Source organism: Ictidomys tridecemlineatus, unplaced genomic scaffold (genome assembly GCF_052094955.1).
Source record: "Ictidomys tridecemlineatus isolate mIctTri1 unplaced genomic scaffold, mIctTri1.hap1 Scaffold_630, whole genome shotgun sequence".
Classification (NCBI taxonomy): domain Eukaryota; kingdom Metazoa; phylum Chordata; class Mammalia; order Rodentia; family Sciuridae; genus Ictidomys; species Ictidomys tridecemlineatus.
Window position 1 is genome coordinate 21,570 of NW_027524349.1, and position 27,861 is coordinate 49,430.

The 27,861-nt window shown below is 35.6% G+C and overlaps 1 protein-coding gene and 1 long non-coding RNA gene across 6 annotated transcripts in view; both read left to right on the forward strand.

Moving 5' to 3' along the window:
• Positions 1-1,661: 1,661 nt before the first annotated feature.
• On the forward strand, positions 1,662-18,425 carry LOC144374250 (TATA box-binding protein-associated factor RNA polymerase I subunit A-like). 4 transcript variants are annotated; one of them, XM_078037171.1, is made up of 5 exons: positions 1,662-1,803; positions 3,694-3,826; positions 6,838-7,007; positions 11,205-11,318; positions 18,350-18,425. In XM_078037171.1, the coding sequence occupies exons 2-5, from the start codon at positions 3,706-3,708 to the stop codon at positions 18,416-18,418; spliced, it is 474 nt and encodes a 157-aa protein (XP_077893297.1). In that variant the 5' UTR covers positions 1,662-1,803; positions 3,694-3,705; the 3' UTR covers positions 18,419-18,425. The 4 variants fall into 4 exon arrangements, with proteins under 4 accessions (XP_077893297.1, XP_077893293.1, XP_077893294.1 ...); XM_078037167.1 differs by lacking the exon at positions 18,350-18,425 and adding an exon at positions 12,824-13,065; XM_078037168.1 differs by lacking the exons at positions 1,662-1,803; positions 18,350-18,425 and adding exons at positions 2,024-2,160; positions 12,824-13,065.
• A 9-nt stretch (positions 18,426-18,434) lies between these two features.
• LOC120888252 (uncharacterized) overlaps positions 18,435-27,861 on the forward strand; it is a 42,978-nt gene continuing 33,551 nt past the window's right edge. For both annotated transcript variants that reach the window (XR_013433698.1, XR_013433697.1), the window contains exons 1-2: positions 18,435-18,480; positions 21,540-21,578. This is a non-coding gene — a long non-coding RNA (uncharacterized LOC120888252). The remainder of the gene's footprint in view (positions 18,481-21,539; positions 21,579-27,861) is intronic.

The following is a 27,861-nucleotide window of genomic DNA, read 5'->3' on the forward strand; positions in this document are numbered from 1 at the left end:
ACCATTATGTACAAGTATAATGCACCATGAAATATGGAAATAAAGAAAAATACCAAACCTAGTGAGGCACAGAATATGCTTATAATCCCAGTGACTCAGGTGGATGAAGCAAGAGGATCACGAGCTCAAAGCCAGCCTTAGTAAATAGAGGTGCTAAAGCAGCTCAGCAAGACCCTGTCTCTCAATAAAATACAAAATAGGTCTGGGGATGTGGCTCAGTAATTGAGTACCCTGAGTTCAATCTCTGGAACCAAATAATAATAATAATAATAATAATAATAATAAAAATAATAATACCAAATCTAATATGATCAAAACAATTCACCAGTAATTAGCCTGCATGACACATAAAACAGAATATCCTTTATAGGAAGAAAACATAATCCAGACTTCCTATGATGTATCATCTATAAATGACCAGAATATAATTAAAAATTTTTTTTTGGTACCAGGGATTGAACCCAGGGGTGCTTAACCATTGAGCCACAACCTCAGCCCTTTTTTGCATTTTATTTAGATACAGGGTCTCATTGAGTTGCTAAGTGCATCCCTTAGTTGCGGAGGCTAACTTTGAACTCTTGATCCTCCTGCCTTAGCCTCCTGAGTCGCTGGGATTATAGGCATGTAGAATATCATTAAATTTTGCCAGAATGCAAAGAAGATAGAAAAATGAGAACCACAAGAGAAAATATCACATATAAAAAAAGTTCCGTGAGCTGACCCAGATGTTAGGATTAGCAGAAAAAATTTAAATAGTTTTTATAACTAATTTCAAGGAGTTAAAGAAAAGCTTAATCATAATGAATATGTAGATATGGGTGTCAACATATAAATGAAAAATTTCTTTTAAAAGAAATAAAAAGTACGGTATTGGAAACGAAAAATTCATGAAACAAATCTATCATCAGATTGTATAGTGCAAAAAGAGCAAAAAGTTAACTTGGAGATAGACCAATAAAAATTATCTGGTCTAAAAATTAGAAAGAAAAAAATAGAGACTTGGTTACTATCAGTACAAAGTGACCTAACATACATATAATTACATTTCTAGAAGAATAGAGGCATAAATTGTACAGAAAAAAAAATATTTAAGACAATGATGACTAAAATTATCCCAAATTAACAAAAAAGATGTCAAGAGATTTAGGAAACTCAGTGAATACTAAGGTTAGTTACAAAGCAAATCACATCTAGATGCATCAGAGTCAACTGTAAATGATCAATTAGAAGGAAAAAGGTCTTGAAGGCAATTAGAAAAAAGTGGTGTGTTATGCATTGGTAAAAATGACTAAAATGATAGCTGGCTTCTTATCAGAAATGAGAGGTTAAAGTTAATGGAAAGGTTTAAGGTGCTAGAAGACAAAAACTGCTAATCCAGGATAAATCTCTTCAAAACTGAAAGCAAAATAGACATTTTAAAATAAATAAAAAGTAAGAAAATTCAATACCAATAGATCTCTACTATTAACAATGCTAAAAGAACCTCTTCAGGATAAAAGGAGATGATCCATCAGGTAGAAACAGATGCACTGTGTGTTTTAGTTAACTGTGTAATAAACTTAATGGTTTAAAATAAAAATTCTTTGTTATTTTTTCCTTATTCTATGATTTGGCTTTACATAACCTGATGAGTCCTTTGCTCTAGGTATTTATTACTGCTTACGTGGTTTCCTTTCGCAGGGATTGTTTAACCAAAGGTAGAACTGACAAAATCCTCCTACCTCAGCCTCCTGAGCTACTGGAATTACAGGTGTGCACCACCACTCCCGTCGGAAAGCGAAGCAAAATCCAAAGGACCACCAGGTAAAGTGACATCTTACTCCCCTAGTCCAGCTGCCGTCCCCTCTCCACAATCTCTATTTGCAATGGAAATCTTACACCTTCTGGATGGGACAGAATGATGCAAATCTCTGGCCAAACAAATGGGAAGGCAGCAGCCTATAGTCAGTTCTTGGTTCACTTCCATTAGCCGGTACCGGCTCAAGGGGCGGGCAACTTCGTTCCAACCTTCAAAGGAGGAGTTGGGGCGGGGCTAGGTTTTGCGCATGCTCCCAAGGCAGGTTTTTGGGGCATGCTCAGAGCAAGCGCACGCTAACAATTTCCGGTGAGAGCTTTCTTCTGGAGTGGAGGCGGTTTCCTGCGGAGCCCCGCCGTAGGTGGGTGAGTGCTGCGAGTATAATTGCGAGCTTACTTGTTTAGAAGACAAAAAGGGTGTGCTTGGATTTACTCGTGTTTTCCTTCCGAGTTTTTTCCCCTTATGCTCTAAAACCTTGGGTTCTGGGAAATGAGAGCCAGCTGGAGAAGCTTTGGTTACTGTGGCAACCATGTGTTACTGATTCTGGTTTTTGAGGATTTGAAAAGAGAATTTGTGTTATAACTCCTCAAAGTACATTCTGGGTCGCATTCAGAGTCACATATTATTTCAAACGTAGGTGTTTAACCCCGGAAATTGACTTTAAAGGATTTAATTCTGGTAATAATGTGGAAAAGCAGTATTTTAGGCAGGGTAACTAGTTAGAAAGCTAATGCAGTGATTAACACAATTTCAGGGTGTTGTAGAATTCCAGAGAAGAGGAAATATTGTAGAAATTCTAGGTGGTAGGATCAGAAGCTTTAATGCTTGGGTCGATGTGGGAAATGAGGGAGAGAGACACTGAGCCTCTTGAGGATTAATTCCAAACTCGCTTTTGCATTTGTATTTCTAGTTTCGTTTGCCACCTGCAATATCATTGCCTCCTACCTATCTCTTGTCCTAGTTCTAGTCATGCCTAGTAGTTTTATGTTCTCTGAATTTCCTTGTCCTCATTTTGTGTGTGTGTATGTGACCTTGGACAAGTTTCATAATTTCACTCCCTTAGTTTTTTTCAACATAATGTGGAAGAAATCAATTAGTATGTAGTGTGAGTGTGTGTGATGCTGTGTGGGAGGGATAGAACCCAGGGCCTCATGCATACTAGTCAGGCACTTTACCACTGAGTTACATCCCTAGCCCCAAATTAAATAATAGACCAGGTATGTAGTAAAGATCCAATAAATATTGGCTACTACTATTTGTACTGTATTTGTTATTTGCATTTTGTTGTTTCTTTCTCTAGGCTTGAATTTTTTAAAATTAAGGGGAAATATCTTTATGTGCTTGAAACATAGTAATAGTTGAGTAATGGATTATTTATTTTGGCTGCTTCTGACATAATTAAATGCTTTTTGGGTGTGTGGGGGGTACCAGGTGTTGAACCCAGGGGCACTTAACCACTGAGCCACTTCCCCCAGCCTTATTTTGTATTTTATTTAGAGACAGGGTCTTACTGAGTTGCGTAGGGCCCTGCTAAGTTGCTGAGGTTAGCTCTGAACTGTGATCCACCTGGCTTTAGCCTACTGAGCTGAACAGATTACAGGCCTTGGCAAATTTATTCTTTACTTTAAAAGAACTGCCAGTTGCAGGTTGGAGTTGTTAAATGGGTAGAGTGCTTGCTTAGCATGTGTGAGGCACTGGGTTCAATCCTTAGCATCACATAAAAATAAATTAATTAATAAAGGTATTGTGTCCATCTACAACTAAAATATATATATAATTTTAAAAAACCTACAATGCAATGGATCTTGCTGCTCAAGTCATATTTATTATTGGCTGTTTTTCTGTACAATTCAGAAACTTGTGGATTAAGATATACCAAAAGTAACTGATATTCTCAGTTTGTAATAGGTATGAGTGATTTCAGTGAAGAATTGACAAAGACCATTTCAGAGGATGACCAGGTGGAAACATCTGTGCTCACTGGTACAGGAATGTATTTTCCTTGGCTTCAGAAGCATTTAGAAACTGTAGGTAAGTAAAATAACAGAACCATTTTAACTTTAGTGCAAGGAAGTAGTAGATTCAATATGTATACAAAATGAACGATGCTGGTTTAGTTTTTAAGAATATATAAGTTGTTTTCTTGTTCTGACTATAAGCAGAAAGGGAAGCATAAGAAATACTCTTTTTTGTTCTGGAATCCTTTTCTTTTGAATTAATATACAGTCTATATTATGTTGCAGCCACATTTTTTTCAGCAGTGCTTTCTGAGCACTAATATCTAATATATAAGTCTAAAATATTGGGGACTTATACATGAAAAAGATATAGTCTCTTCTTTTGAGAAGCACATAGCTTTCAAAAAAATAATATTTTTCCTTATTTTTATCTAATGTAAATACAAGCAAAATTTTCTATAGGATACATTTCTTAAAGATATATACAAGAATCAGTTATTTGTACATTGCCATGTTGGGTGGTATAGCCCCAGGAATACGTTTGAATCAACACTTTCTTTATTGCATCAAAATGTCTCTCTTATCCCAGCCTTCTTTCCCCTTTGACAGTGATTCCTTGGATCCTAGGATTAATTCCAAATTCACTTTGGCATTTGTCTTTCTTGTTTAGTTTGCCACCCGACATATCACTGCAATGAATCTTGCTGGTCAAGTGATATTAATCAGATGAAAAGGTGGCTGTTTTTCTGTACAATCCAGAAATTTTTAGATTAAGATAAAAAGTAACTAATATTCTCAGTTTAGAATAGGTATGAGTTATTTCAATGAAGAATCCTAAAGTTTAGCTCCCATTAAAAAAAATTTTACTCTTTTTATTTGATGATCTCAGTTAATCCTCAGTAAATTTATGTGCTAGGCATTTTAGTATGAAGAAACTGAGTTTCTCAAACTTATACTCTTAAGTATTGCTATTAGGAATCATGTGTATCTGATTTTAGAGCATTCACTTCTAACCACTGAGATGAAGGGAACTTAACCTGAGTATAATATTCTTTTAGATGAACAAAGAATATTTCAAGGAAAGTGTGTTTTGTTAGTTTTCTGGGCTAGTTGCCAGAGATTGTTGCTGATTAAACAGCTTGAGTATAGATGTTGTTAAATGAAGTCTCTGATTTGGAGATCTGGATGGGGCATATTAGTCTGCATTTCTAATTAGCTTCTAGGTGATTCTAATGTTGCTAGTTTCAGAACCACATACAGTAGCCAGGCTCAAGATCCCAAGGTGATTTATATGTACCTTATTAGTGATTTATATGTACCTAGATCAATATAGTCTTTGACCTTTTCCACTGTAATATTTCTTTTTTTTTAATCTGTGTCCTACTTTGCACAATTTAAAAATTTAAAAATTTGTCTTCTAAAAAGTTTATCAGTTGCAAGAGATAAATTTCCAGCACATGATGGTGTTTTAATTACATTAAATTAAATTACTTTAAAAAGTAGATCTGGTAGAATCTAAATAGCAGAGATGTAATGTCCTTCCATTGCCAACCTTAAAACATTCAATGAAAAAACTTTTTATAAATGGAAATTTTGTATTGTTCCTGTTTTTGTAGTACATTTTACAGTAAAAGTATGTCTGTATTTGCACTTAATTTTAACGTCCTATAATTTTTTTAAGTTTTAAAATTTCTTGTGGGTTGAGATATGTGTTTTAAGTATTCAAGTAAATTTTAATTTTTTAATCTTAGCCCAGTTACTTCATGTATCATTAAGAATGTTAACTTTAGAATGAGAAAACATCTGGCATTAATTCTATATTTTAATGATGTAAACTCTGAGAAACTTTAGTCACATAGGGAAGTAGAATGGAGTTTAGTTAAGCAAGTATCAGATCTTCGACTCATGAGTTACTCACAAAAAATTACATGTTCTATTTAAAATTATTAGAACATTCTACAGTTTTGATAAAAGAATTGGGAATCACTTGACTTGCAAAAGTAAATATTAGAATCATTCAGTTTTCATCATGTGTTGAAAATACCTTCAGGTAATATGTAATGATTTTGATTGTGAGACCTTGATTATGGGCATAGCACTCTAGGAGATTAATTTCAGGAAACAATATACAAGGAAGTAGAATCTGCAGATTGATTGCTTTAAGAGGATCTTTGCTTTAAGAGGACCTATTGGTCTATTGTATTTGCAGGGCTAAGGGTACCCAGCTAGAAGACTGCTAGCCTAGAGGGATCTGGTAGTTGTATAGGAAGGAAAGCATAGTAACCAGTCACTTATATAATGAGGTTGTTAACTAAGTCCAGATATCCTTAAGGGAATTGCTAATACTTAAGGGATACAAATGCTAATGTCTATAGCTGTTTTAATTTCTTGTGCATTTAATATCATTGTGTTACTGGGAATTGGTACTTAAAATATAAAAGCCTAGCTAGGTGAGGTGGCACATGCCTGTATTCTCAGATAGTTAGGAGCTGAGGCAAGAGGAGGGCAAGTTTGAGATTCAGCCTAGGCAAGTAAATTAGCAAGACCTGTCTAACAAAAAAAAAAGAAAGAAAGAAGGAAAGACTATAACTGCTCAGCAGTGGTAGAATACTCCTGGTTCAATCCCTAGTACTGTAAAAATAAACAAGTTTATTTGGAATTTTCAGAATATTGGTGGATAATAAAGACTGTGCTTGCATAGGGTGACTGGTGATTTTTACCTATTCTAATTACCAGGGCTTGTGCTTTGGGGGATCTTATTGAGAGATTCTCCTCATTTCCTCCATGGGTTGTGTACTTGTTTTCTACTCTTTTGTTCAAAAAATTGCTTAATGCCAAGACAAAAAGATTATTGAATGAGATTTGAAGGATCTGGTGATTGTAGTAGCCCAAGAATGTAATTTAGATTTTTAGAAATTTGCTAAAAAACAGTATGTGTGTAAGAGTTTGTTTCAAATGAAGTTGACTTTGATACTTGGGGATGGACTGGGTCAAGTAATACCTACTGTTCTATTTATCAGAACTTAAGTTTTTGTAATAGTTGAATTGGAGTCACTGGGTGACCCTTATCCTTCATCTTTACAGTGACAGGAGGGAAAAAGAAGAAAGATTTTGCTCAGACAACAAGTGCTTGTTTAAATTTTATCCAAGAAGCCCTTCTGAAGCACAAGTGGCAGCAAGCTGCAGAGTATATGAACAGCTGTTTGCAGATCTTGAAAGATTCAGACACCTACAAAAAGCATGCTGCACCAGAGGTAAACAAAGTGTGAGTCTGCTGAAAGAAACAGCAGATTTCTGAAAGATTTTGCCTCTAGCTCCATTCACAAAGCTTTAGGGGGATTTCAAACTGAATTTACTAAAAGCTGCTAAAAGTAATGTTGGATGTAGAAATTATATCAAGACTAAAAATAGTCTTGAGTTGTGCATTCTCAAATTTCCCAGTATTCATTCATTCCAATAATAATTCCTTCTTACCTTGTATTATTTTACCCTCGGTATAGGGTAAAATTAACACCTTTGTAGATGAGGTTAAGAAAAGATCAAATGGGAAAGGGTGAGCACATCACACAGGAACCCTGATTACAGTGTTTTTTAGCAGAGGAGTGAATGAGGACTTAAGGTTTTAAAAGGTTCACTCTACATCATTAGACATTAGGAAAACAAAAATTTTAAAACCACGATAAGATATCACTTTAAAACCACCAGGATGACTAAAATCAAAAAGAGACAATAAGGCAAGGGTGTAGAGAAGCTGGAACCCTCAACACCTTTCATCTACAAAGGTGTTAATTCTTTTTTTTTATTAGAAATCATTTTAATTTTCACTTACTCCACAGGTTGTGCACCTGTTTTGTACTCTCGTTCAACAAAACTTGAAAGTTTTTTTCTCCAACCAGAGTGTTCTTTTTGTCTTTTTTTAAAATAGCTTTATGGAGACATTAGAAAACCATACAATTCACTGACTTGTACAATTTAATATTTTAAATATTTTCACAGAGTTGTGCAAACATTAGCCACAATTTAAATTTAGGATAGTTTCATTTTCTACAAAAAGAAAACCTGTACCTATTTGCAGTCTTTCCTCATTGCTTCTCTACTGACTCATAGCCCCTGGAAGCTACTAATCTACTATTTTCTATGGTGGCCATTTTATATAAATGGAATCTTATAATGTAATGGTCATTTGTGAATGATTTCTTTTACTCTGTAAAATGTTCTCAAGGTTCATTTATGTTGTAGTAAAAATATTCGTGCTTTTTCCTTTTTATTGGCAAATATTTTATATGGACATACCACATTTTATATATCTATTCATCAGTTTGTTAGACATTTGGGTTGATTATACTTTTTGGTTATTGTGAATAATGCTTCTATAAATATTCATGCACAAGTGTTTGTATGTGGATGTTTGTTTTGACTTTTCTTGGGTATATTCCTAGAGTAGAAATTTAGATCATGTGGTAATTGTATTTAACTTCTCAAGAAACTACCAGACTATTTTCAAAAGTGACTCCACCATTTTATATTTCCATCAGTAATATTTGAAAGTTCCAGCTTCTCTACACCTGTGCCTTGTTGTCTCTCTTTGATTTTAGTCATCCTGGTGGTTTTAAAGTGATATCTTATCATGGTTTTAAAATGATTTTTGTTTTCCTAATGTCTAATGATGTAGAGTGAACCTTTTAAAACTTTAAGACCTCATTCACTCCTCTGCTGAAAACACTGTAATCAGGGTTCCTGTGTGATGTGCTCACCCATTCCCATTTGACCTTTTGTTTTCTTAATCTCATTTCCTGTTACTTGCTCACCTGTATTTTCTTTTCCAGTCTTACTAGCCTTGCTCTTATTAGAATAAGCCAGGCATATTCTGCCTCAATCTTTACCTTATTTATTTATTTATTTTACTTGGAAAGATCTTTCTTCAGCTATCATCATGTCTGCCCTTCTGTATGACCACTTTTCTTTGACTTCTGTGAGGTCTACCTTGATTATTTAAAATTACAACTGCATTTCTTGCTTTCTTATTCCTACTTTGTACTGGCACTCTTGAACTCCATGTCCTTCTCACGCTCTTCCAGTAATATTTGTCAATATAATTATTTTTCTTGTGTCTTGTGTGTCTCTCCATATCAAATGTACATTTCTGAGGGAAGGGGTAAAACAGTGCCTGAAAGGTTGCCTGGCATATACTGCTAAATTTGTTTAGTAAAAAGCAGTTTCTCCACAAATAACTTTACTTGACTATTTCAGGTGCTTTTACTAATATAGTAACCAGTGCATCAATCTAATGGAGCCAAAACCAAAAATACCAAATAGTACATACATGCTACTTGGTGTGTGTGTGTGTGTGTGTGTGTGTGTGTGTGTATGTGTGTGTGTGTGTGTATGTGTGTAAAAAGAAAATATAATTATTGACAAATTTTAATTTAGGGACTAAAGTTACATATATCTGTAAATCATTAGTAATGATTTACATTACAGAGAGACTTTTTTTTTTAAAGAGAGAGTGAGAGAGGAGAGAGAGAGAGAATTTTTAATATTTATTTTTTAGTTCTCGGCGGACACAACATCTTTGTTGGTATGTGGTGCTGAGGATCGAACCCGGGCCACACGCATGCCAGGCAAGCGCGCTACCACTTGAGCCAAATCCCCAGCCCCTACAGAGAGACATTATATACCTCTCTTTTGTCCAGATTTTGTTTTATAAAATGAAGAAATTAAATGAGTGGCTTCCAGATACTTGTTTGAATCCTTTTGAACTACCTAGGGCATGTATTGAAAAATACAGATTCCATCAGTCACTGTGGAGTACAGCTGAAATCCCAAGCAGCTCGAGGCTGAGACAGGAGGATTGCAAGTTCAAGACCAACCTCAGCAACTTAGTGAAACCCTGTCTATCTATTGCATGCGCGCGCGCGTGCTCTCTCTCTCTCTCTCTCTATACACACACACACACACACACATACACATATACATACATATGTACGCATGTATATTTTATTTTTGGTACTGTACTCCTGGGGCTTTTAACCACTGGCTTAGCCATTTTTATGTTTTATTTTGAGACAAGGTCTCACTAAGTTGCTTAGGGCCTTGCCGAATGGCTGAGGCTGGCTTTGAACTCATGATCTCCTGCCTCAGCATCCCAAGCTGCTAGGATTATGGGCATGGTGGCTTAGAATATTTATTTTTAATAGGTGCCCCAGGTAATTCTTATGACTGGGTTTAAGAACAACTGTAGATAACTATAGATAATGGATAATCTTTAAGTTTTTGTTTTGGTGATGCTGGGGATGAAACCTAGTACCTGCCTTGCTAGGCATGCTTTTACCACTGTGCTACTCCCCAGCCCTCTACAAGTTTCTTTAAGCTCCTCAATGCTACTTTTGATATTCTACAATGAAGTCGTGATCTTTTTTTTTTTTTTGTAGTTGCAGATGGACAGAATGCCTTTATTTGTTTATTTTTTATGTGGTGCTGAAGATTGAACCCTGTGCATCATGCATGGAAGGCAAGCGCTCTACCACTGAGCTGTAGCCCCAGCCCTGTTGTGTTGTTTTTTTTTTAATTTATTTTTATTATTTTTTTAAGAGAGAGAGAGAGAGAGAGAGAGAGAGAATTTTTTTAATATTTATTTTTTAGTTCTTGGCAGACACAACATCTTTGTTGGTATGTGGTGCTGAGGATCGAACCCGGGCCGCATGCATGCCAGGCGAGCGCACTACCGCTTGAGCCACATCCCCAGCCCTTGTGTTGTTTTTTTTTTAATTGGAAATATGAAGTTATTGTACCAAACAACCAATGTGTGCCTTCTAGAACTAATTGACTTTGAAGTTCACTTTAAAGTTGGTATGGTTGAAGTACTTTAAATGGGGGTAAGAGAAATGGACATTTGCTTCCATGAAAAAAGAACTCCCAAGTTCTTTCACCAGGATTGGTGATCTGAAGAGAAAATATTTTTTATTAAAATTTGTTTATATTTGATGACAGTTCTTAAATTTGTGTTGTAAATATTGGAATAAATATACTCAATATTGATAAGATCTTAAGAAACTAGTCTGTTGCACTCATTTTGCTGAGAATAAAGATGAGGTTGAGACCAGTTAAGAAGCCAATATTACCAAAACCTAGTTTCTGACTTATTCTTCCTATACTAATTAATTTTTATACTTAATAATATCTTAACTGCCTCTTCCTCTTTTAGACTGCTAATCTAATAATGGCACTGTTATACTTACCTAGAATTTAAAAACTAGTATTGAAAAGATTTTGTTATGCAAGATCTAACTTTATTTTTACTGGGTAAAGTACGATAACATAGACAATTATGATATCTAGGGAAAGGAATTTTAGGTTGTTTTTATATGTAACCAGAAAAACAAAACTTACAGGAAAAATAGAATAAAAGCAGGGTTGGACTTTACATTGGGTAATAATTTCTGCTTTGACAGGTTATTTGGAGACTTGGAAGTGAAATTCTCTTTTATCATCCCAAAAGCAATGTGGAGACTTTCAATACCTTTGCTGACCGGATGAAAAATATTGGTGTCCTGAATTATGTAAAGGTAAGAATATAGACTTTGTGAACTTATATTTCCAGTGTTCATATTGTTTTCTGAATTGTTTGTATCAGTGTAAAGTAAACAATAATGAAGAAAGGGTAAGATACTGGGATAAATAAGAAAGAAAGCAGTGTTGTGCCAGCCATTCCTTAGTTTCTGATCACCTTCCATGTTGTCTGATGGGAAATACCTCCTCTTTGTTTATCTCTGGTTGCCAAAACCAGTCCATCAGATGTTGAAGTTGTGCTTCTACTGTTTGCCCAAGTTATTTGTGCTGAGTTGGTATTTTTGGAAAAAGCGAAACAAGTGGGGAATTTGAATGTGTAAAAACATTTTAATTCCTATTTGCATTGAACCTTGTCTCCAAGTTAATGTTTTATTAAAAGTATTACCAAAAGGGCTGAGACATTTTCAAGATTATCTCTCTCTCTCTTTCTCTCTCTCTTTAACTAACAGAACACTTTTCAATAAAATTTTATAATTTGCTTTTAATTATTTTTCAAGGCCATAAGGTTTTACTGGAATACAGCCACACACATTCATTTCCATATTGTCAATAGCTGTTTTTTAATGAAAATGAGTAATTATGAAGAAGTCATGTGCCATGCAAAGCCTAAAATATTTACTTTGTAGCTAGTTTTAAATTTTGTTTTGTTTTTACTTTTCCTGTTTTCTGGAATTTTAAATTGTGGTTGTATATAATGGACCATGCTATCTTAACCATTTTAAGTATACAGTTCTGTGGTATTAACTATATTCACTATGTTGTAAACTATCACCACTATTTCTAAAACATTTCCATCACTCCAAATAGAATCTTTATATTTATTAAGCAATAGTTTCCCATTTTCTCCTCCTCCCCATGCTACTGACAGTCTCTAATATCTTTTCTGTTTTTATGAATATGCCCATTCTAGATGTTTTAGATAAGTGGAAGCATGCACTTTCCTTTCCATTGGAATTGACATCATTCTCCAACACTCCCTGTTAAGGTGTTTTCTTTTGAGCTGATTTAATATATTTAAAATAGTTATATTATTGGTTGTCTACTGTAGCCCAAACTAGGAATTAGTAGTATGCAAAAGTTAAATCTCATTTAATTTTTTAAATTAATATTAAATCTCATTTAATCCTAACAACACCCTTCTGAAGGATTAAGAATTGCCTCATAAAACAGGTCAGACAAAAGGACGAATTAGTTATTCAGATTTATTTAGCATTTAATTGGCATATGAGCCAGGTCACTGTCTTCAAAACCCCTGTTTTTTATTGTTGTTTTTTCACTATTGTACTGTTTTCTGTTTGTAAGTTTACATAGCTTTCATTTACATAGTGTCATTTCATCTGTCTGTCTTCTTTGTTAGGTTGAAATTGTTGATGACAGGGACAGTGTCTTATCTTTCATATCCAATCAAGGACTTAGTCCATCATATATTTACTGTGTTTTTTGAGTAATAGTTATCTTAATGACTTCAGTGACAGTGGGCTTTTTCTTATTACTGGTGCAGATCTCCTTACAACATGCATTGTACCTTATGCATCATGGAATGCTTGAGGATGCAAACAGAAATCTAAGTCAGGCAGAGACATGGAGATATGGTGAAAAATTGTCTTCCCAGGAAATATTAATCAACCTTGTTCAGGCCTACAAAGGGCTTTTGCAGTATTATACATGGTCCAAAAAGAAAGCTGAATTGTCAAAGCTTGGTGAGTGAATATGAATAAATTATTTTCTTATGGTGAAGAGACTGAAGAGCAGAAGGGATCTTAAGGAGTAATCTAGTAATCTATCTACTGACTTCATTCAGATAAATTCTTGATCATCCTTTATGATATTTCTGATATATCATAAAACTTCTAGGTCATAAATGAGATGATTTATTGCTAAATTCATGACCATTTTAATGATTTTTAAAATTTTGGTCACAGGTAAACAGCTGGACCTCAGTGGTGAAAACACATTCAGTAGGTTAGGAGCTAAGCTCCATTGCAGTTTGTATAGAGGTGATTCAGTGTCTTAAATAGAAAAGTTGGGGGGATGACAGTGCCTTGAGTAGAGTAAGAAAAGTGAAAAATTCTAAAGAAGGGCAGTCCATGTGAAACCCATCTGGATTTACTAACTGGGTTTATGCAAGTGAGGCATATACTCTCCCACAGAGAGTCAGGAGCCCTATCTTTAGAAGTGTTGGCTAGAACAAACTAAATTCTTTAGGCAGCCTTGAGTATACCCTTTAAGGAGCCCTAAGGTTATCCTAGGGATATAGCCTCGCATTAGAAATTATCTTAGTGTTTCTTGGGGCTGGGGTTGTGGCTCAGTGGCAGAGCACTTGCCTCACACATGTGAGACACTGGGTTCAATCCTCAGCACCACATAAAAATAAATAAAATGAAATAAAGATATTGCATCCATCTATAACTAAAAAATATTTTTTAAAAAAGAAGAAATAGTGTTTCTTAAAGTCTTTATAGGTAGGCCAGGATTGGGGCATAGTCCAAAGAGGGACTAGGCTTAGAGGAGCTGGTTGGAGTTTGATCTAGGAGAGAGTCTTTGAATTTATGAGAAAGGTTATAAATTTTCTTTAGCAGCCATTATTGCATGTAATAAACTCTTCTTCTTGTGTGTTTAGAGTAGAGTTTAGTGTGTTCCATATTATTGTTCCCCAGAATAACGTTTAAAGAATACGGCAAGATAAAAAGTAATTTCTGTACAAAGGTTAAAATGCAATTTTTTTGATTTACTGGCCATACCAAAAATTGAGCACTCAGTTCTCAGGCTGAGTTCCCCTTCTCTTAACCTTCTTCGGTGATATCATCCTCTCCTACTCCCAGGTATACATTCTTTGAAGCTACATGATTCTCTGCACTTTTCTTTCCCTTGTGTAGTTTTCCTCCATAGCTTCTCTAGAATTAAGTATTTTCTATTTTCACATCCTTCATCCCAATTTTAGCCCTGGTATTTATCACCTTATAGGTGATAAACACTATTTCCTTATTATCCTTATGTAGTAAGTAATATTTCTTTTGTCCCTAGGCATGTAGATTTCACCAATCTCGGTTCCCATCCTCCTTCTTGTGTTACCTCTTCTTGTCTCCCAAGATTCTTCTCGAAGGCCCTAATGTTAATCTTGTGACATTTTTGCAGTTTCTTCATCTATCATACCCTCTGTCCTTTAAGATTCTTCAAAACCTGCCCTGGCACCTGATTCATAATACTTTAAACCTTCTATATCAGCTGCCTGTTCAGCCTATGTCATTTGGCTTTTCATCTCTTGCTTTTTAATTGTTCTAAGTTTTTTCAGGTATATTTTATGCTGTATCTTCTTATTTAGATTAAGCCATCTTTTGATGTCACGTGTTTGTCTTCTATTTCTTTTAACTTTGCTATCATTTCTGATATAATTTTCTTTTTTCCTCTATTTTAACCTTGCTGTCATTTCTGGTATAAATTTTCCTTTTAAAAAGGCTTGTTGATATTAATTTATTAGGTGAGTTTTACAATCATTATTTACTTTTTTTATTACACATGGTTAGAAAAATCTTGAGCAAATATTTGACTAAAGCAATTGTAATATGACATTTAGACTGTCACTCTCATGACTAGATTCAATACTTTTATGCAACTGACATTTTGTTCTCTGGCTATAAGAGATGAAGGTGAGATACTGTATAAAGCAATATGGAGTCCATATTGGTTCACTTAGAAAAGAATATCAACACCTGTTTTTATTGTGGTATTATGTTATGCTTCTACTAGTTGTTGCTGTTTAAACCTTAATGTTATGGAATATAATGTAGACAAGAAAAACATATGAAATAAATGAGTGCTGTAATGCATAAATTTAAAGTTGCATTCCTCTAACTACTATCCAGATTAAGGAACACAGCATTGCTGTCACCTTAATGTAAAAGTTTTCTATGTATGCTTTCCTGATCATACTTCATCCCATTCTGTATCACGAAAATCATTGTAAGGTCTTTTAGGGTTTTCATTCTCTTGCTTTTCTTTAAATGGTAAACAAAATTGGTTTTGCTTATATGTGAATTTCTTGGCTATATATAATTTTTTTACTGTGTTTATTTTTGGGGCCTTGCATATTTTATTCAACATTGGTTTAAGACAATTGTATTGTTGAATATAACTCTAGTTTATTTTTACTGCTAAAAATGTATGTTATCACACTAATTATTCTTTCTGTTATTGATGGCCTTTAGTGTATTATAGTTTAATGCTGCTTTGAAATTAACCCTTCATAAGCATGCATTGCTAGGAGTAGAATTGTCATAAAGTATATGCATCTTTGTCAATGTATGAAATACCTTAGGAAGCTAACTTTACAAAGAGAAAAGTTTATTTAAGTTCATAGTTTTGGAGATTCAGTGTCCAAGATTGGGTGGCTCTACAGTAGGTAGAAGCAAGTGGTCACATCTTGAATATGAGTGCCACAGAAAAGGAGGGTGGAGCCAGGTTGTTTCTGTTCTAACAATCCTCTTGTGAGAACACAGGAGGCTACATGAGAATTAGCCTGAGGACCTGAGGACCTCCCACAAAGCTCCATCCCCCACTGTTTTCATCTCCCATAGTACCACACTGAGGCCCAAGCCAGTAATCATAGTGTGTTTTTGGGCAACAAAAACCATGGCAATATATAATATGCTAAACTCTTTCCAAAGTAGTGCCAATTTATATTCCACTGGTAATCTGATTAGGGTTTTCTTTTGTCAATATGTTCCTTAACATTTGTTAATTTCAGAATTTTTTTATATCTGTTAGTTTATTGGGTATAGTGGTATCATATTTAAAAAAATAATAGCTTTATTGAAAATTGAGAATATAGTTTATATGCCACATAAACATACCCACTTAAAGCATATAGTTTTTAATATATTTATAGAGTTGCCCAGTAATCTTTACCACAATTAAATTTGGAACATTTTCATCACCTCAGAAAGAAACCCTGAACTCTCCATTTCTTCGTAAGCTTCTAGGCAACCACTAATCTACTTTCTATCTTTAGAGATTTATTTATTCTGGGAATCTCATGCAAGTGGAACCATTTGTACAATATGTGCTCACTTAGCATAATGATTTTAAGGTTGCAAGTAACTGTATTTCATTCCTTTTTGTTGTTGAATAACATGCCATTGTATAGAGATACCACATTTAATCATTCCACGTTTATCAATTGATAGACATTTGGGTGGTTTCTACTTTTTGAATAATATTGCTGTGAATATTTATGTACAGTTTTATTTTTCTTGAATATGTTCCTAAGACTGAGATTTCTGGATTATATAACTATGTTTAACCTTTGGAAGGAGCACTAGATTGTTTTCCAAAATAGCTGCACTATTTTAAATTACCACCATTATCAATGGAAGGGTACTAAAGTCCATGGTATCTGTGATTTTAATTTGCATTTTTATAGGGACTAATTATGTTGAGCTCTTTTTATGTGCCTGTGAGCCATTTGTATGCCTTTGGAATAATTTTTATCTTTGCATACACTTTGATTAAACCATTAATTTTTAGTTATTGGGTCATGAGTTCTTTATATGTTCTAGACAGAAGTCTCTTAATAGGAGATATTTTCTCCTATTCTGTAGTTTGCCTGTTTACTTGCTTGCTGATGTCCTTTGAAACACACATTTTTTTTTTATTTTGATGAAGTCCAATTATGTGCTTTTGCTTTTGTTGCTTATGGTTTTTATGGCATATCCAAGAAACCATTGCCCACTTCAAAGACACAAAGATTTTCACTTACAAGAGTTTTATAATTTTAACTCTAGCATTTAGGTCTTTAATCTATTTTGAGTTAACTCTTGTGTGTGATATGAGTTAGGAAACAATCTAACTAAATTATTATGCATGTGAATGTCCAGTTGTGCCAACATAGTTGTTGAAAACAAGTATTTTCTTACTGAATTGTCTTGGTACCCTTCTTGAAAATCAGATACCATAAACATGAAGGTGTTGTTTCTCTACACTCAATTTTCTGTCATTGATCTATGTATTTTCCTCCTTACACCTATATCATACTGTCTTGCTTACTGTAGCTTTGTAATAAATAAATCTTCCAACCTTGTTCTTTTAAAAAAAATTTTATTCTATTCTCAGTCCCTGGGATTTTCATATAAATTATAGTTAGCTTGTCCATTTATACAAAAAGATTACCTGTGGTTTTGATAGGAATTATAGGACTCTGTAGACTAGTTTAACAATAGTGGTCTTCCAACCTGTGTATCTGAGGTGTCTTTATATTTATTTGGGTCTTTTGAAATTTGTTTCAACAATATTACTTTTCAGATGGAACTTTTCATCTCTTTCATAAAACTTACATCTTTTATTTTTAGTTTTTGATGCTTTTACAAATGGCATTGTTTTCCTAATTTCATTGTTTGCTTCTTCATTGTAAATTCATTTTTTTGTATTTATCTTGTACCTGGCAACATTGATGAATTCATTTATTAATTCTAATAAATTTTAATGGAATTTTAGAATTTTCTAGACAGAAAATATAGTTTTCCTTTTCAGTCTAGACGTCTTTTCTATAATTTGCTGAAAGCCTTAGCTAAAACCTCCAGTATAATGAATAGAAATAGTGAGAGGGGACATTCTTATCTTGTTCTTGATTTTAGGGAAAAAAGCATCCAATCTATCACTATTAAATTTCATGTTTACTGTGGGTTTTTCATAGATACTGTTTAATCAGATTGTGGAAAGTTCCTAGATTGTCCATGGTCACAAGATGATCATGTAGTTTTTGTTCTTTGGTCTGCTGATTTGGTTTAGATCAGTAGATCTTTATTTACATTAATAGATTTTCAGTTGTTAAGCCAACCTTGCATTCCTAGAGTAGATCCCACTTGAGCATGATGTATTATTCTTTTAACAATAGCTCAGTTTACTATTGTCTTAACAGAAGTTCTCAATACTAAACGACTTTTCTCTCTCTTTTTTGTTTTTTTTGTGATGCTGGGTATTGAACTCTTGGCCTTCACCAAATGACTTTAAAAAATATTTTATCTTCGGGCAGATGACAATGATTATGCATACAGTTCAGCAACTCAAAGTATGCTCAGTGACAGCTGAAAGACATCTGTAAATATTTGTGGATTGGTTAAAACTCCTGGAGTTTGGGACCCTGTTGTGAAGAGTTATGTAGAGGTAAGTAGACTTTTCATAAAATTGTATTGGTTTTATTTTTGTCTTAAGCCTATGCGAGATTGCATTTCTAACTATCTTTATTGATCAGGAGGAAATTTAATGGAGAAAATTGTTAGGGTTAAGGGTTAAGGGTTAGGGGGTGGGGGTTAGGGTGTTAGGGTTAGGGTTAGGGTTTAGGGTTGGTTAGGGTTAGAGGGTTAGGGTTAGGGTTAGGGGATGGATTTAGGGGTTAGGGTGAGGGTGGGGGTGAGGGTTTAGGGTTAAGGTTAGGGTTAGGGTGGTGGTGGTTAGGGTTAGGGTGGTTAGGGTTAGGGTGGTTAGGGTTAGGGTTGGGGGTTAGGGTTAGGGTTAGGGGGTTAGGGTTAGGGGGTTAGGGTTTAGGGTTAGGGTTGGTTAGGGTTAGGGTGAGGGGTGGGGTTAGGGTTTAGGGTTGTTAGGGTTAGGGTTAGGGTTGTTAGGGTTTAGGGTTAGGGTTGTTAGGGTTTAGGGGTAGGTGTAGGGTTGGGGTTAGGGTTAGGGTTAAGGTTAGGGTTAGGGTGTTAGGGTTAGAGGGTTAGAGTTAGGTTGGGGCTAGGGTTAGGGTTAGGGGTTAGGGTTGGGGTTGAGGTTAGGGCTAGGGGTTAGGGGCTGTGGCTAGGGCTAGGGCTTAGGGTTGGCGTTGGGTTTAGGGTGAGGAGTGAGGGGTGAGGGTTTGGGGTTAGGGTTACGTTTAGGGTTTAGAGTGAAGGTGTAGGGGTTAGGGTTTTGGGTTGAGAAATGAGGGTGAGGGTTTTAGGGTTAGGGTTAGGGTTTTAGGGTTAGGGTTATTGTTAGGGTTAGTGTTAGGCGTTAGGGTCAGGGGTCGTGTTTAGGGTTAGTGTTAGGGTTCGGGGTTAGGGTTGGGGTTGGGTTAGGGGTTTAGGGTTAGGGTTTTTAGGGTTAGGGTGGTTTTGGTGGTTAGGGTTAGGTTTAGAGTTAGGTTTAGGGTTTAGTGTTAGGGTTAGGGTTGGTTAGGGTTAAGTTGAGGGTGAGGGTGAGGGGTGGGATTAGGTTTTAGGGTTAGGGTTTAGGGGTTGGGGTTGGGTTGGGGGTTATGGGTTTGGGTTTGGGGTTAGGGTTTGGGTTTAGGGTTAGGGGTTATGGTTTGGGGTTAGAGGTTAGGGTTTCAGGTTAGTGTTAGGGTTGTTAGGGTTTAGGGTTAGGGTTTAAGGTTTAGGGTTAGGGTTGTTAGGGTTTAGGGTTAGGGGTAGGGGTAGGGTTGGGGTTGGGGTTAGGGTTAGGGGTTATGGGTTAGGGGCTGGGGCTAGGGCTAAGGTTATGGGTTAGGGTTGGGGTTGGGGCTAGGGCTAGGGGTTAGGGGCTGGGACAAGGGCTAAGGCTTAGGGTTGGTTAGGGATGGGGTTGGGGTTAGGGTTTAGGGTGAGGGTGAGGGTTTGGGGTTAGGGTTAGGTTTAGCTTTAGAGTTTAGATTGAGGGTGTAGGGGTTAGGGGTGAGGGTTCGGATGAGGGTGAGGGTTTTAGGGTTAGAGTTTTGGGGTTAGGGTTTTAGGGTTAGGGTTAGGGTTTTGGGTTAGGGTTTTTGGGTTAGGGTTAGGGTTTTGGGGTTAGGGTTTTAGGGTTAGGGTTAGGGTTTTTGGGTTAGGATTTTATGGTTAGGGTTAGGGTTTTAGGGTTAGGGTTATTGTTAGGTTTAGGGTTAGGGGTTAGGGTCAGGGGTCAGAGGTCGGGGTTAGGGTTTAGGGGATAGGGTTTAGGGGTTAGGGTTAGGGTTTAGGATTCAGGGTTAGGTTTAGGGGTTAGGGTTAGAGGGTTAGGGAATACTCTCATGGACAAAGCAGATAGCAGGCAGTCTTTAAAAAATTTTTAAATTGAGTTATAATTAGTAAATTGGAATATACGGACAGAATGTGTCAAAAATGAATTTTTGGAGGTCTGTCAAAAAAGCAAAGTATTATTCACTGTATCGGTTTGAATTTAATCTTGATTTTTCAGATGATGTCTAAATGTTTATTTTCATAATAAGCTTCAGTTTCTCATTTTTTGTTGTCTATGTGAGGGGAAATGCTGAAATATTTAGTTAAGAAAAACACTTTCAATGGAAAAATTTTAGACAACCAGTTTGGATGTCATGCATATTTTAAAACCAACATTGACATGATTCTTGGACATAAAATGATTCAAGCATAGAAACCAGAACTGTTATTACCCAGACAAGGGATTTAACTGCATACTTCCCGTGATACTTCCTAAGAAGTATGACAACTATTTGTTTTCAGCTCTGACCCAGTGTTCAGGAGTGCCTGTTTCTTCAAAAAATCTCCCCAGCCCCTCAAGCAAGAGAATGTTGACCACGAAGGCAGCAAGCAAAGAGCTCAGAAACAGAAATTCAGGACCTGAAAGCCCTCAGTTACATTACTCCCAGAGTGCTAAATACCTGGAGGCCTTTAGGTTACAGGAAGAAAGTTCAGGAGGGCTGCATCCTTTCAACAAGACTGTCAGTAGCATATTTATAACCTGGATTTCTAGTTACTGTAGACCAATAAATAGACTGATGATTTTTTGCAATTAATTATAAAGACCCTGATATAGAGAACAGATCAGCCCCATATTAGACAGCACCAGACAAGAATGGTTTAAGACACACTGAACATAACCCTAGACCAGAGTCATTTAAACAAAGACACAAATCCTAGCCCAACCAGAAAATATACAAAAATATTAGTACAAAGATGTGATTGTACATCATACAGACATCTCCTGAAGTGGAGGTATTGTAGTGCACTAGTCTGAGCAGAGTTGGCTCAGATACCAGCTTTGGCATTTTCTAACTATTGAACCTGAGAACAGGAAACTAGCTATTGTGTGTCTCACAGTGGGACTTACTTTACTTTATTTGAAAGCCTCTACTCTGGTACCCACCAGGTTGCAAATGGACAGCAAGTAAGACCTATTTTTCTTATGTTCCTCATTCTCTTGTTGCCCTAGTTACTCCTTTGAGATGAACGAGTAAGATACTGTATATGGTTTTCATTCTGCTGTGTCATGTTCAAATAACCTTTATGTTTTCTTCCTAACTGCAGAGTTTAAAGAACTCCTCTGGTCAAAGTCAAGAAGCAAAAGTAAGTAAGCAATACCTACTCCAGAGAGGTGGCCTAACAAACCAAGGTATTTTGGGGGGTGCTAAGAATATAATGTTTAGTACTTAAAAGAGTTCAGGAAAAAGGAGATAATTGTTTGAAGTGGGTCACAAAAGTATTACTTTTACTATAATTTCTATATCAAAGAATACTAGACAACAGGATGTTTAAAACATCCCTTAGAAAGGGTTCAATATAAAGTATATAGTGGCACTCTAGATTTATTATATCGAGTATATGTGGAATTGAAAAACAAATAAAATAGGAAATGAAAAAGGAAGTACAAAGTAAGTACATACTGTTTTATCATTCACAATGAAAGAAATGAAAATTATGTCTACCAGTTACAAAATAATCATTTTACTTATTAAATGAAACCATGTACTGGTCTCCTAGTGACACTAAATACAGCTAAATTCCAGAAATTCTAGCTAACAGGAAAATAGAAATTATAGCAAAATATTTAAGATTAGGATTATTTTTTAGCTTCTAGGGATCAAACCTGGGTCTCAGGCATGCTATACTAACATTTTTTCCACTGAGCTACACCCTAGTCCCAAGATTGGGACTTGACACTTTGAACATTTTAATGAACTTATGCCATTTAATAAGTGAAGCAGCAGAATTACTGTAACTTCACTTGATCTGGTGCTACTTAAATAAAACATAATTTGCAGGAATGTTTGATTTTCACTGTCACTAAGTATATACTAAGAATATGTTATTCACTTCTGAGAAGAAGGGGAATGAGAGGGTCTGAAGCAGAGGTGACAAACAGCATCGTAAACTGCTGTCACATCCACATCTGCATCCCCTGCTTCCACCTCACTATTACTGTCCAGAAGGGAGAGGTGTCACTGCAGTGAATCATTTGGGCCCCTGAAGCACAATGCTGAATCCATGAAGAGGGGTTTTCCTCCTTGATTTTTTTGGTCTGATAAGCTCTTCAAAAATAAAATATAAAAAGACAAAAAAATAATATAAAATACTAGAATAAGTTCTAGATCATAGCCACCATAAAGAACAGTTCTGTGTTGCTGTGTGTGTGTGTATGTGTTTCTTATTAACTGCTCTTATGTTCCCATAGGTAGTCTGGGTTCAGATTTCTTTACATATGAAAATCTACAAGCTCAGAGATGGAGATGTGGCTCAGTGGCAAAGCACATGTTTAGCATGTGCAAGGACCTAGGTTTGATTCGCAGCCTCTCAAAAAAAAAAACTAAACCAGATATAAATACACAAACACACCCCACATTCTATATATATGTGTATATAATTTTAGTTAGCTTTTCCATTCTTATGACCAGAGATCTGGCAAGAATAATGAGAGAATGAAAAGTGCATTTTGGCTTATAGTTTCAGAGGTCTCAGTCCGTAGACAGCTGGGCCTAAGGTAAGGCAGAACATCACGGTGGAAGGGCATGGAGGAGGAAAGCAATCAAAAAGAAGGGGGTGCATTCTAAAAGAAGAGGGTGCTTACTGTTACCATGCAGTCAATCCATATCAGTGGATTAATCCACTGATTAGGTTATAGTTCTCATGATCTAATCATTTCACCTCTGAACATCCTTGCATTGTCACACACATAAACTTTTAGAGGACACTTCATATCAAACCACTATACACCACACATTTGTAACATTTTAATAAGCATTTCTCAAAATGGTCACCAGGTTAAACATCAGTGAAGTGATTGTTTTCTGCCCAGTTACTCATACTTTTAGATATCCAATGCAGTGCCACCCTTCATGTTTCTAAAAATAGAGTTGGGGATATTATTATTTTTTAAAATACACCTACAAAAGCAACATATGTTTTTACTATGTTAATTGTGATTTGTTACAGAAAATAATACATGTTTTCAAAATTTCTTAAATCTATCAAAGAATCTATAAACACTCCCAACAAATGGAAAAATATGACTTACTCTCACACTCTCCACAAGCTTCTCACAGATGTTAGAACTAAGAGACTTTTTCCCTGAAATTCTTCAAAGAAAGTTCGAAAAATTGGGTGAAAATGATTGACAGACTGTTTCCTTCAAAATAATTGACCTCCACATATAACTCAGTGCCATTCACATGGAAAGACCTTAACAAATGCCTATGATGGATGTGTATGTTTTAAGTAGATACTCCATTATGATCATCGATCCACATTCTTAGCACCATAATGCTTCAATTAAACAGAAGTGCCAGTGTTTTACAATTCTGGTTTAAATTTCAGTTAGTCAGTCATCCAGTCACCTGCTATTCATTTATTCATTCAGCGCCTACAATATGCCTTTGGGAGAATCAGCAGTGAATCCAATTGACAGTTTCCATTCCCCTACTGTCCTTTGCAGATGAATGAGGACAGGGGGCAGGGAGATGAAAATAAATGCACCTGTAAGACCATTTGAGTAGTGTTAAGTACATAAAACAGGAAAATAGGATAGAGTAGGACTTGAAGGAGAGGGAAGAACGATTTTAGACACAAAAGTGCTAACTGTGTAAGACAATGAATGGGATAGATTTCGACTTGAAGGAGAGGAAAGAACCTTTAAACTTTCCTTAGAGGAAAAGATTCTGACAGATTGACTTCTGAACTAAATGTAGTCAGCCATTCAAATACCTAGAGAAAGAAGTTTTCAGGCACACCAAAGAGTTAGGGCAAATAGAAGAAAAAGTATTTTGAATCTATCTAATTGCAATGAGAAGACATCTGAGAAAGGATTTTTTAAAATTATATATATTTTAAAAATTATAAAAAATATATAATTTTTAAAATTTATGTGTAATATATATTATACACACAGTGGATTGAACCCAGTGCTTTACACGTGCTAGGCAAGCATTCTGCCACTGAGCCACAATCCCAGCCCATGAGGAGGATTTTAATTCAAGTTTATTGAAGAATACTTTGCACACATGAAAAAATTATCACACTGTATGGATGTGATGTGATGAATTTTGTCAAATGTATATAATCTTGTAAACACCACTCCACTGCCACAATTAAGATATAAAATATTTCCATCACTCCAAAAAGTTGCCTCATGCCATTTTTGCAGTCAGTGTCTTCCCCTGCACAAGCCACTAGAAATCACTACAATTTGCCATATAAATGGAATCAAAAAGGCTACCAAATAAATTGCCTCATGTAAGTATATAATGTGTCACCTTCTGGCCTCTTTAACATAATACTTTCATTCATCTTATTGCATAAGATAACAAGCATTGGAATGATATGGAAGAGAGAAAGCCTTTTTGGTGGGGATGTAAATTGGTTTGGCTATTGGGAAATTGTATGGAAGCTCCTCAAAAAGTTAAAAATTGAACCATCACATGATCCAGAAATCCTGCTTCTGGGTATATCCAAAGGAAATGAGGTCAGTGTGTTGAGGAGACAGCTGTGCTTTCTTGCTCACTGCAGTATCATTCAGAATAGCCAAGAAATGGAATCAAACTAAGTAAACATCAGTGGATCAATAAATAAATGGTGAAGTGTTTTAGTCAGCTTTTTCACTGCTGTGACTAAAAGACCTGATAAGAGCAATTTTAGAGGAGAAAACGTTTATTTGGGGGCTCATTCAGAGGTCTCAGTCCACAGATAGCCAGCTCCATTCCTCCAGGATTGAGGTAAGGCAGAACATTATGGCAGAAGTGTGTGGTGAAGGCGATCATCTCACACATCTCACATCAAGCACTGATAGACTAAATTCAGCTCACCAAATATAGACCCCAAAGACTTGAACCCCAGGAACACATGTCTTCCAGCTACACCTTACCAGCCTACAGTTAACACTCCATTAATCCCTGTTAAGGAGTTAATTCACTGATTGGGTTAAGGCTCTCCTAAACCAATCATTTCACCTGTGAATATTCTTGCATTGTCTCACACCTGTGCTTTTGGGGACACCTACTATCTAAACCATACCATGATGTAGATATAAAATTTTATTCATCCTTCAAAGAGAAGGATATCCTGCCATTGATGACAATATAGATGAACCTGGAGAAGTTTATCCTAAGTGAAATAAGCTATGTACAGAAACACAAATACTGTGTGCCCTCACTACAATATGCCATCTGGAGAAAAAATCATACAAAAGGAGAACAAAATGGTGGTAACAGGGGCTGGTGCTGGGGGAAATGGGAGATGTTCAAATACATACGATTTTCATTTGTCAATCATACTTGAGTAAAGCTGGAAAAGAATATAAGTCTGGGCCTCAGGATAAAGTTAAGATCTAGAGAAAAAAATCTGGAGTCTCAACATCTGGATAGTATTTCAAACAATGGGATTAGTCATTATCCAAGGGGAAAATGGAGGACCAAGTATGGAGGCCTTCGGAGTATTACAATGAGGTCAAGAATCCAGAACATTGGGAAGAAATACCCAGTAAACAAGAAAGAAAATAATGTTAAACCAAAAAGGAAGCATTTCAGAAAGGAAAAAGATTGGTCAACTGTGCCAGTTATGGTGTAAAATGGGTTCTTATCATTAATTATCAAACTGGAAACTGTCAGTTACCTTGATAAGTACTTTTTTAATATCCCTGTGCCAGAAATTTATTTAAAAATTGGGAAAACTATGGAGACAGTAAAAAAAATAGTCACTGGTTGCTGGGGATTAGAGAGAGGGAAAATCAACAGGTGAAGCCCAGGATTTAGGGCCCATCACCACTCTATGATAATACAATGTTATTTTAAATTTGTCCAAACCCATAAAATATATAGCACCAAGAGTTATCCCTCATATAAATGGTGGACTTCAGGTGATAATGATGTAGCAATGTAGCTTCATCAGTTTTAATAGCTTCATCAGTTTTGGTGGGGGATATTGTTTAACAGGGAAGACAGAGAAAGGCAAAGGATGTTATGAGAAATCTCCATATCTTCCTCTTAGGTTTGTTGTGAATCTAGATCTTCTCTAAATAATATTATGCCTCAAAGTTTTTTTTAAAAAAATAAAGTACTTGAAATGCCACAGCGAATAAAGCACAAGTGATAATATGTTGGAATTTACAGTCTAATATGAACACCTTCAACTTGGTTATTTAACTGCATACAGAGATTGGGAATTGAACAAGTAGTTAATGGTTCAAAAAAAGTTTAGAAGTTCAGAGAAAATTTGAATTCTTTGGCTTTTCTTCTATTTCCCCCTCAACAAACTTTTAATACAATTACACTAAAGAAAAATAAAACATTATAATTTTTATGTTAACCATAGTAACATTATATTTAAAGAGAGATATTTACTCTTTAGTAAATTAATAATTTAGAATGTATTTGAAGACACAACCAATTAGCTGCAAGTAATTTGCATTTTTGTTTTTATTAGTTTACTAGATTCTTTTTCAGTGTTTCTATAATGTAAATATTATCTTTCAAAGGGAAATGATTTTTTTTATTTGCCTGGTAATGAGCTTTCTTTAATTATCAATTGGCAAATTTCATACATTTCAAAGTAAATATAGCCATTAGTGTTGAAAGACTAGCAAACAAACCCATGTGTATTCACCAGGGTTCTCTAGAGAAACAGAACAGGATATATACAGAGGAATTGATTTTAAGGAAGCGTTCATGAGATTATGCAGACTGGAAAGTTCAAGAGCTGCAGGGTGAGTCAGCAAGCTGGAGACCCAGGAGAGCTGATAGTGGGATTATAGCCTGAACCTGAAAGCCTACGACCAGGAAAGCCAGCGATAGTACAGTTACCAAAAACAGCAGGCTCAAGATCCAAGAAGAATTCATATTTCCGTTTGAGTCTGAAAGTAGAAAAAAATTAACATCCCAGTTTGAAGTAGTCAGACAGAAAAAAAGTGTTTTCCACTAGTTGAAGGCTGAGCCTTTTTGTCCTAATCAGGCCTTCAATTGATTAGATGAAGACCACCCACATTAGGCAGGGCAATAATCTTTACACAGTCTATAAATTTAAATGCTAATCTTAACCAAAAATACTTTCACAGAAACCCCCAAAATAATGTTTGAACAAATCTGGCAATCTCGTAACCCAACAAATTAATGCATTGAATTAACCATCACTCTGTGCACAGCATTGTTTCGTTCCTTAGCTTAGTAACAAATTATTTTTCCATTAAAAATGTGTTGCCAATTTTTCTTGTTTCTGTATTGTGATTATTTTTTATTTTATTGCCTTTTTTTTGAGCATCTACACATACTGAACACAGACCAAGAGTCATCTAGCATCAATCATGAACTCCACAAAGCATTGTAGACATGATTTATTTCATCCACACCACAGGGAGAAAAATCTCATT

Bases quoted from the DNA above. Each gene is read 5' to 3' on its own strand.
- LOC144374250 (XM_078037167.1), top strand. From the start codon at position 3,706: ATGAGTGATTTCAGTGAAGAATTGACAAAGACCATTTCAGAGGATGAC. The intron at 3,827-6,837 runs GTAAGTAAAATA...TCATCTTTACAG, and splicing joins GAAGCATTTAGAAACTGTAG to TGACAGGAGGGAAAAAGAAG. The intron at 7,008-11,204 runs GTAAACAAAGTG...CTGCTTTGACAG, and splicing joins AAAAGCATGCTGCACCAGAG to GTTATTTGGAGACTTGGAAG.